The sequence below is a fragment of the Macrobrachium nipponense genome, chromosome 34 (genome assembly GCF_015104395.2).
Source record: "Macrobrachium nipponense isolate FS-2020 chromosome 34, ASM1510439v2, whole genome shotgun sequence".
In the NCBI taxonomy this organism is placed as follows: Eukaryota; Metazoa; Arthropoda; class Malacostraca; order Decapoda; family Palaemonidae; genus Macrobrachium; species Macrobrachium nipponense.
The window spans coordinates 13,961,217-13,971,205 of NC_061095.1; the positions used below are offsets into that span (position 1 = coordinate 13,961,217).

Below are 9,989 nucleotides of genomic sequence, written 5' to 3' on the forward strand. Positions count from 1 at the left end.
TCCACTATTGCAGTTGTGATGGGTAGAGTGGCATAAATTGTTAATAGTTCAAGCATAAGTGGCAATATCTCCTGGACATTGTTTTCTTTCATCAGGTTGAGCATTGTAGCTGCAGTGTTCTGTGGCAGGCAAGGAAATGAGGAATCTATTAATTTACTCGACTCACTTTTTGTTATTTACACTTTTTATAGCTAAAAAAAGGAGTCAAAGCATTAATACAGAGGCAATACCAGTTAAAATAACTAGGAAAGCTTATCTGGCCTGTTGTAAGTCTAGCTCAGCTGAGCTTGCCTTGGCCCCAGTGTTACCAGACAGTGAGGACATAGCTGATCTTTGGTGACCAGTGTTGCCAAGATATAATACCCATTTCTACAAGCTCCTGATTATTATTATTATTATTATTATTATTATTATTATTATTATTATTATTATTATTATTATTATACAAATAATAATAATAATAATAATAATAATAATTATTATTATTATTATATTATTATTATTATTATTATTATTATTATTATATTATTATTATTATTGACACGATAGGCGGCGGGCCTATAATACATCCCTCTCAAAAGGGGCACTTTTAATACAGTAGCAAAAGGGGCAGGTGCTTGGGCACCCCTAGCACCCCCCCTCTGCACGTCCCTGCACGAAAGCATTCGTGATTCTTACATGTGTTGCTAGTGTTACCAAAAGCAGACAAAAGATTCAGGGCAGCGCTCCCATACTCAAAGTGAAAGATAAACAAAACAAGGGACAAGGCTACACTGCCACACTCGTCCACAACAGAAACGAAAACACTTTATAGTTCCAATCACTTACAATAGCAATGTAAAGATATTAGAGGAGGATGATGAATCAATTCCTAAATAAATCACTAATAATTAAAGGAATATTTTTCCCATTACAAAGCTTTTCCCTCGGGGAAGAATTGATTCTTACATGTGTTGCTAGTGTTACCAAAAGCAGACGAAAGATTCAGGGCAGCGCTCCCATACTCAAAGTGAAAGATAAACAAAACAAGGGACAAGGCTACACTGCCACACTAGTCCACAACAGAAATGAAAACACTTTATAGTTCCAATCACTTACAATAGCAGTGTAAAGATATTAGAGGAGGATGATGAATCAATTCCTAAATAAATCACTAATAATTAAAGGAATATTTTTCCCATTACAAAGCTTTTCCCTTGGGGAAGAATTGATTCATGTCCACTCTAATATCAAGGACAACTTTTCCTAACGGAACCAAACAGCTCCTTAGATGGGTCTGCGACTGTGAAAAACAGGTCTTGAACAGTAGGAACAAACAAAAATCTCAACTAGAGACTAAAGGGGCTCTTGCAACAACATAAAACAAGGATATACTTGAGTATTAAATGGGGACACTACCCTATAGGTGTGCGTTCAATACAGCTTTCCTAATAGCTTTGTCTAGCCTAATACTGGGGTTAGATTGACTCCACTTACACAGGATGTCACATCACTCTGCAACAAAAGAGTTCTCCACATGTGAAGACAGAATTTACTCCTATTGAGGCGTCCTAATGATTATCAAACTCACCAGCGCTATTGGCTAGAAACGACTCTAAACTTGAATCTCAAAGGGGTTTGGAAAGTGGTGTACTCTATCCTCTAAGCTGTACCAAACCAGTACTACAAGAGCAAAACTCTGACAATTTCCTATAAGACAAGACCCATAAGACACAATCACATTCCCAACCAGGGCACTATGTGAATTCTTGTACAAAATGTTTTACATCATTCCTTTGTTCATTACTTGGAATGTGAGACATATGTGGTGCAGACATTATGGATGGTGGAGTGTTATTATATTTGGGTGTTAAGTGTTGTATTGTCCCCTGTATGTCAACCAACTTCTGGTCCAAGTCCTTGATTTGATTTGTTAAATCTCCCACTTGAGACCAAACGTCCTGGTAGGATTGAGTGAAGCTCTTAACTGTCTGTAATGTTTGTTGTGTTTCTTGTTCTAATTGAATTAGATCAATATATGATTCATCAGTACCAGTCACCATTGTTACAATATTTCTAACACTTATATATAATCAAATAATACAATGTAAACTACATCAAGAGACAAGGCCATACATCTCCCTACAGAAATAATGAATATGCATGTAAATAAGTCATGACCTTGATCAGACAAAAATCAACAATATTGTATAATGAAATGCATACAACACAACAAAACATTATAAGTGACCTACATAATATATATAGGCACAGTGGGTCTGGATCAATAGCACTGGGCTACGGATCCAACACAGCTGCCACCAAATGTCGCGGGCGGATTTTCCCCGCCACGACATTAAGATACACAATAAGAATACTATTTCCATACAATAATTTGGGAAAATAGCCAAAATGAAGAGCGGACAGGTTGACGACCCCTCACACGAAAGCATTCGTGATTCTTACATGTGTTGCTAGTGTTACCAAAAGCAGACGAAAGATTCAGGGCAGCGCTCCCATACTCAAAGTGAAAGATAAACAAAACAAGGGACAAGGCTACACTGCCACACTCGTCCACAACAGAAACGAAAACACTTTATAGTTCCAATCACTTACAATAGCAGTGTAAAGATATTAGAGGAGGATGATGAATCAATTCCTAAATAAATCACTAATAATTAAAGGAATATTTTTCCCATTACATTGGGAAACTGAGCCTGAAAGAAAACTTGTAACTTCTGGCTCGACAGGAAACAGTCTCCTCGTTATCCTTTGAGATATATCAATTTACTATCGTTGAAAATTAAGCTGCCCTTGATGCCACTATGGGCGCTTGCTCCTGAAAGGAAAACGATTGTATATCACCAAAACAACGGAACGTGTTATTTTCCGATATTAATAGGGTATCTAAGATGTACTACTGATAAACTTCCCTCATGTTACTAATATTAAAATAGTTAAGAGTAGAATGATTTTTGAGAGGAAATCCATATTGAAAACTGCATTCATGCTTGAAAACGCGGCAAAATCTGGTAATAGTAGCTAACCGCGAGGGAACTGAGCGGTTACCTTAATGTAAGGAGTTTTCTATAACTTAAGGGAATGTTCCTTGTTGTTCTGTAGTGAAAATAAAGGCAATATAAATCCATTGTTGGAAACATGAGGCAGAGCCATCTGGTGAGTCGCTGATGAAACAACCCCCGTAGCCAGCACTAAGGTGCACATCAAGGTTATTTCTTTCCAGGCCTCCACCCCCCTTAAATGTATAAAACCCCACACAACAGGATACAAGAAGGCATCGAGTCAGCCACGCAGTCTTACTGCCTTACAATTACGGCAAGGTCACTGTTCCCTGGTGAGTGAGTATATCCGTACGTGATCATAGTTTCAGTCTTACACCTTCACGTTTTAGCAAAGCAACACCACACTATCCTTCTGGTGAAATCAAAGTGTTTCCTTGTGAAAGTTATTTAAGATTGACGCCAATCTCCCGTAGATCTCACTGGGTCCGGTCATTGTGTACAAATTACATAACCGTGTTGGGTTTGACTCTGATGTGGCCAGATTTTATTTTGATGGTTAAGCCATCTATGTTTTGTCACTTGCGTGAGAATAGTTTAATTGCTATATCAAATACTATACAAGAAAACAGTGAGTTTAGTGTCAGTACATACGCGATTTCGAATATCACCAAAACGTAATCAACGGAACGTACACGAAAAGAATCGTTCGCTCTGGAAGTTTTGTAGACAAGAACTGTGACTAGCTACTTTTTTTTTTTTTAACTTATATTTAAGCCAAGGACTGTTTTTTGAGATAAGTGAATACTGCATTAAAGAAATTAAATTAAAGGATGAACTTTAGGGGAAAGGCGTAAGTGCAGTTTTCCTAAAAGTTTCGATTAGGATCCGAATGTCTTGAGACGTGGGAGGATGACCTTGGATGCATCACGGAAAGCACAGGAATGGACCGCAAGGGTTGGAATGTCCTGTTGATATCCTCACGGTGGAGATTACTCATGTATACATGAAGGATATCCTACATCTGTTCTGAGAAGTCTTTTCTTGTCTATCTATCTAGGAAAAATTGATTGAAAGACGGGGAGGGATCGTAACCACATAGGAGCTGATAGACCATGGTCTAAGAAAGACCATGCTATAGGCCTGCCTCTCCAAGGAAGAAATTTATAAGAATCAGGGGAAACAGATAAGCGAAGAGAGTACCAGATCATGATAGTAGGAGCAGAGCAACAGTCACAACCCGGTGATTACCGATTTCCGCCGGGTAATTGTGGGAAAAGTTGGAATGAAATATCGCCTACAGAAGAGAGAGAGAGAGAGAGAGAGAGAGAGAGAGAGAGAGAGATTCAATCACTTAGATGAAGGTGACAAACAGAGAGCACTTCTTTACACGAATTTCGTTCCGAAAAGGAAAACGAATAAGTAGATATGAAGAGAAATTAAAAGTATCACGATAGAAACTTTGTGTTTTTCAGGGTAAGATTTAGTCTTTTGAAAGCTTGATTAAAACGCCATTAAATATTCGAAAATGATGGCAATAGGAAAAAAGCTAACAAGGTCAGAGCTAATATATTTAAGCTAGAGTGTATGCAGGACACAGGTGATTTTATTACAAATTTTATTATCAGTACAGCTTTTAAAATGTATTTTCTCTATTCTTATCACCAGTTCAATTATATCTCTTGAATTTTTTCCTATTCTTATCACCAAATCTATTGAATCTTGAATTTTTTCCTATTCTTATCACCAAATCTATTGAATTTTGAATTTTTTCCTATTCTTATCACCAAATCTATTGAATCTTGAATTTTTTCCTATTCTTATCACCAAATCTATTGAATCTCTTGAATTTTACATTTTATAGATCAATACATAATTAGCTTTTCAATGCAACGTCAGTTAGCAGTTGAAATCAGCCAGGATTGACGAAGTAGTTCATTGCAACACTTTGTATCACCGTTGCGTCTCTCCGGGAAGGGAGGATAACTGCAGACACTAAGAACTTAAAAAAAGAACGAAAACTTGTGTATCAAATTCTGATTTAATCATCTACTGAACACCGATTTCAGAATAGATCAGTCACGCTGACGGAGTGCATTCAGATATGTGGGTACTTGCGTTTCTGCTGTTTGTCGACAGAGGCCTATCTGGTAAGTCTATTTTATTATTATTATTATTTTTTATCACAGTCCTCCAATTCGACTGAGTTGTATTTATAGGGTGGGGTTCCGGGTTGCATCCTGCCTCCTTAGGAGTGCATCACTTTTATTATGTGCGCTGTTTCTAGGAGCCCACTTTTCTGCATGAGTCCTGGAGCTACTTCAGCCTCGAGTTTTTCCCTGATTTCCTAGACCCACCCATCTTAACACAACGATTATTCTTCTTCTGATTTGAAGCCGACGCCTTGGAATGTAGTTACAACGAGATTGCCTGTGCCAAAGACGAGACGTGCATTGTCCAGGACTACATTTGCGACGACAGTTACGACTGCAACGACGAATCCGACGAAGATAAGGAGCTTTGTGGCGTTAGTATGATCTATGTATATGTATATATGTGTGTGTGTATGTATGTGTGTATATAAGCCAAGTAATGTTAAAAATTTTCTAGATCTGAAGAGAATAGAATTATCATTTGGAACTGAAGAATTTTAACGATCCACCTCGCACCATGATCAGTAATTCTTGAAGGAGCCTAAGTGACAGACGTATATATTATGTAGTGAACAAAAATATTTTCCAAGCAGGTTTGGAGAAACGATCGCTGCCCAGTGAAATCTGCTTTGTGCATCAGAAACGGCAATGAATCTTGTGTGGAAATATCGGAATATTGTAGCACGGCCAATCCGCCTTGCGAAGGCAACGTGGACCGGCGAATATGCTCGGTAATTATAATCGGTTATATTCTGTATCTTGTAAAGTACTATTTCCATGTTTCAACAAAACACGGGGGCACCATTTTATAATTATAGACAGTTGTGTTTTGTACCTTACAAATTACTCTTTTCATATTTAAATAAAGCACATATAAGCACCATTTCAATATTTATTTCCAATTCAGTGGTGAATAGGCCTATTATCGTAGTGTTTTTTATGTCTTTTTCAGATGCTCAGGAGAGGAAGGCTTCTAGATCTCAATAGTTTTAGAGCAGGCAAGGTGTTCCCAAGTACTCATTGTCAAGGTTTGTCAGCTGAAATAATTTCAGGAATCTTTCAGTGACTTTTCATCTTCATCTTCTCTCTCTTCTCAGGGTGGAATTGGAACATGTCAGAACAATTGGGCGAAGCATTCCGGGAGGTTATTCCTTTCACGATATCACACGAGAAGTGTCCCCTGATGTATACACTTGTCGGAGAATCGTGCGTCTCCATCTTCCTTATTGGCAATGTACGTACCTCTCTCTCTCTCCTCGTTTATCTATGCTTTGTCTCATGCACGTTTAGATACTAGACCTATCTCCTCCTACAGGACCAAGCGAGACAGTTGCATTCTTTGCTTAATGATGTGACATTTTGTCCAGATGAAAGAGGTAAATTTACTAAAATTGTCGTATGTTACTAACCCACAGGTGACCTGGGCTGAGGCTCGCGCCTTTTGCAACGTCCTCGACGGCGATCTCATGACCTTCTCTAATAAGAGTGTCTCTCTGTTCGCGGATATCGTTCAACACTTGCAGAAACTCGGTGAGGTTCTGTGGGTCACCTTTCAGTGAATCATTAAAATTATAAGATTACCGAGTGCCAAGCCTCCTGTAACTTTACTTACTCTTGTAAATGAAACAAAATATTCTTCTTCTTATTTTTCAGGACTGGAGAGGAGTTTCTGGATCGGGGGTTCACTCCAAAATGCCAGCAAGGGTTGGACGTGGATTGATGGCTCTCCTATGGTCATGGGAACGCCATTTTGGGCTACAACGTAAGTATGTTGAGATCGTTCTTGTTTATAATGGACAATATAAACTGTAAACTCAATTTGTTGCATTATCTAGAGTTGTATTGTGTTTTCCATTTCTTTAGTCACATTCAAGCATAGTCTTATTTCTTGATTTCTCTCAGCATAAGGTCTTTTTCACACGGGATTTTATAAGTAATATCTCTGTTGTACATTTCATTTCTACATAGATATAGTTTTAGTGGAGCGATTCCTCTGTGAAAGTAAAGCCGTGTAATTTCCTGGAGAAGTTCTGAAGTACAGCATTATCTGTGGCATTTTCAAGTACAAGTATAGTCTTTGTTACATAATTTGCCTGTGTAAGTACAGTTTCTATAAGTTAACTACCAGATTAATGCCATAGAAATGTAAATTATGCGCACAGGTACAGTCCTGACTGTGGTGCAGTGGAAACGGAGGAAGTTTGCCGCCGCTACCGCCAGAGACCAGAGGAGCCCGCCGCGGGCAACTGCGCCAGCCTCTCTCTCGAGCACTTCTTCTACATCACAGACGAAGACTGTCTGGATCGGAGGAGCCCTCTCTGCGTCTCCCGCTCAAAACCTTCGTCAGGACGCGGCCATCTCCAGAATTAGGGTGAGGCCACACCAGATGCGGGAAGTGTGGAGGTTGGAGGGAAGAGGTTCCCGCGGCAGTTTGAATCATTGGGTATCTTATGCGGGTGGCCACACAAGACTAGCGGGACGGCTCGACCCTCTGCAGTTGCCGCCAAGCGATCATCGATGTAACATGTTCTAAAATACAGCGGAGGTTCCCGGCGTCTTCACCCGAAACAACCCCATTTTCTATATGATTAGGGAGGGACTATGTTACTTGAATGGTTACGTACTTCCCTTAATTGATTATATTGATAACTATATTGTGAAGTTAGTTCCCTTATTAAGGAACTTTCATTTGTAACCTAGAAATTGTTTAAAGCATATTATAATTGTTAAGTAACTGATATGAGCATAGAAACTCAAGTTTTAAGCTACTCCATTTATTATCTATTCTATTATCTATTCAGTAGAATATCGAGTTAATTATTCCATATCTGTAATGCATGCTTAAATTAGCAGTTATTTCAGCACCTCTCATTTGTACTTCCAGAATGCGTTCAATGTTGTTCTCAATAAAGTCAAACAACTAGACCGAGTTTTTATATGGTCTAAATACTCTCCCAGGGGATGAGTTCATCATTGAATTTAAAGTGAATATAAGAAAAGGACCACACTACATAAATAGACCCTCCGACTTGACATGGTCACTAATGTGCAGATGAACTGGCAATCAGTGGCCGAAGTGTCACCTGTTCAGCGGTAGTGGCTACGTAAGAATAATTTAATTGGGGAGGTGTTTCGGAAGAGAGCTTTGTGGGATCCCTGTGATCCATTCCAGAAAATTACTATTTTTTAAGAAATGGAAGAAGAGTAGAACGAGTGGCCCTCAGATGTAGCCATCGGTGTCATGCATTCGACCCCCAAAAACTTAAAGGTGCCAACTATTATGCAGTCAGCCACTCACAAATAATCCTTGTCCAGCTGCATAGACTTGATAACTATACGAATCCTCAGTGCAGCAGTATCACTGATTTATGAAATATTCGTGGAACTTTGTACTTTCTTTATTAATGTTAACAATGAATGTAGAAGCAAAACTGATTTTTTCTTGTTACTTTCTTTTATGTAAAGTTTATCATTGAACTACTTTTGTTTTAAATACCGGTAAATCGTTTTATTTCAACATAATTCAGATGATTATCAATTACGTCTTATATAATTTGCAATTAATTCTCGCTCCTTTGTTTTTCTAAGTATCTTTAAAGAAGTAACCCTATATGCTGTTAGTTTTGCAACCATAAAAAGTTAAAATCCACATTTTCTTTTCACTTCCCCTAAAGTAATAACTATAAAGGAAGTAAAAAAAAAAAAATGGATTTTAACCTTTTATTATCACAAAATTCACTGCCAAGCAAACAACCAAAAGACCGTTGGGTCATACGTAGTCTCTCGTCAAGTTTGACACTTACGATTTCTATTAAAAGCAATTTCCTATCCAAACGTTACTTTGCACAGAAGTATATCTTTGACTACTGAGAGTGACGCGTGGGAGGGAGGGAGGGAGGGTGGCGTTTCTGGTGTGGCCATGTGTTGTTTTGACGCTGTTCTCCCGCCAGAGACGTGCCTGCACCTCGACGCTTCCTGCGACCGGTGTGGCCTTAGCCTTAGGGCGTCTTTCATTGGTCACTTCCCAGTTATTCTCCTTATTTTGACCGTCTCGGATCTGAGCCTCTTTTATTGTTTATTTCTCGCTTGTTGTTGTTGTTCTTCTTGTCTTTTTCTGTGGGAGATGGCGATGCAGGTTCGTGACCTTCCGACTCTCTATATGAGAGTGACTGATTAATTACAGTTTTTCTGGGGTCACAGTAACAAAGGTTATTGACGCCTTTGTTCTTTGGGAATGTGTACTTGAAATAAAAATAATAATAATAAAAATAATAATAATAATAATAATGACTGTAATTTAAACACCAAACAATTCTATGGAATATTCCATATTAAAAAGATAATTTGTTATATAGATTCTCTTAAGCATTTTGAAGAAATGGGTTCAATTCTGCCTTGCTTGATATTCAATGATCGATCGTCTACTCCAGTTTTAATGCCCTGGGCATAATATGACGGGCAAGATACATGTAAAATCATTACTACACCTATCATATTCAGCATCATTCTTGTTGTATTGTAAGAGAAAATACTATTAAAACGTGAGTAAATTTCTCCTTAGACTTTTTCTTCCTCTTCTTTCGTTTTCTTAAGCAGATGAACAAATTACCGTTGATAAAAGTATTGGGACTGGAGTATGAAATTTAGGCCAAAGGCCAAGCGTTGAGACCTATGGGGTCATTCAGGGCTGAAAATAACGATTGAAATATTTGCTTGGGGAGGGTAGAAAGTAAGATGGAAGAAAGACAATAAGAATGGAGGTACAGTAAAAGGGAATGAAACAGGTTGCAGATAGGGGTCGAAGGGACTCTGCAAATAACCTTAAGTAATGCCTACA

The 9,989-nt window shown here is 38.4% G+C and overlaps 1 protein-coding gene across 3 annotated transcripts; it reads left to right on the forward strand.

The window, feature by feature from the left end:
- The first annotated feature begins 3,162 nt into the window (after positions 1–3,162).
- Positions 3,163–9,385, forward strand: LOC135207919 (uncharacterized). Of its 3 annotated transcripts, none has more exons than XM_064239866.1 (8): positions 3,163–3,334; positions 5,069–5,149; positions 5,396–5,526; positions 5,746–5,883; positions 6,105–6,150; positions 6,250–6,386; positions 6,806–6,914; positions 7,315–9,385. In XM_064239866.1, the coding sequence occupies exons 2-8, from the start codon at positions 5,104–5,106 to the stop codon at positions 7,683–7,685; spliced, it is 978 nt and encodes a 325-aa protein (XP_064095936.1). In that variant the 5' UTR covers positions 3,163–3,334; positions 5,069–5,103; the 3' UTR covers positions 7,686–9,385. The 3 variants fall into 3 exon arrangements, with proteins under 3 accessions (XP_064095936.1, XP_064095937.1, XP_064095935.1); XM_064239867.1 differs by lacking the exon at positions 3,163–3,334 and adding an exon at positions 6,568–6,682 and having other exon boundaries at positions 3,356–5,149; positions 7,315–7,668; XM_064239865.1 differs by lacking the exon at positions 3,163–3,334 and having other exon boundaries at positions 3,356–5,149.
- Positions 9,386–9,989: the final 604 nt, after the last annotated feature.

Coding starts and splice junctions, on each gene's coding strand:
- LOC135207919 (XM_064239866.1), top strand. CDS start 5,104: ATGTGGGTACTTGCGTTTCTGCTGTTTGTCGACAGAGGCCTATCTG. Junction 5,150..5,395: donor TGTCGACAGAGGCCTATCTG/GTAAGTCTATTT, acceptor TCTGATTTGAAG/CCGACGCCTTGGAATGTAGT. Junction 6,915..7,314: donor ACGCCATTTTGGGCTACAAC/GTAAGTATGTTG, acceptor TTATGCGCACAG/GTACAGTCCTGACTGTGGTG.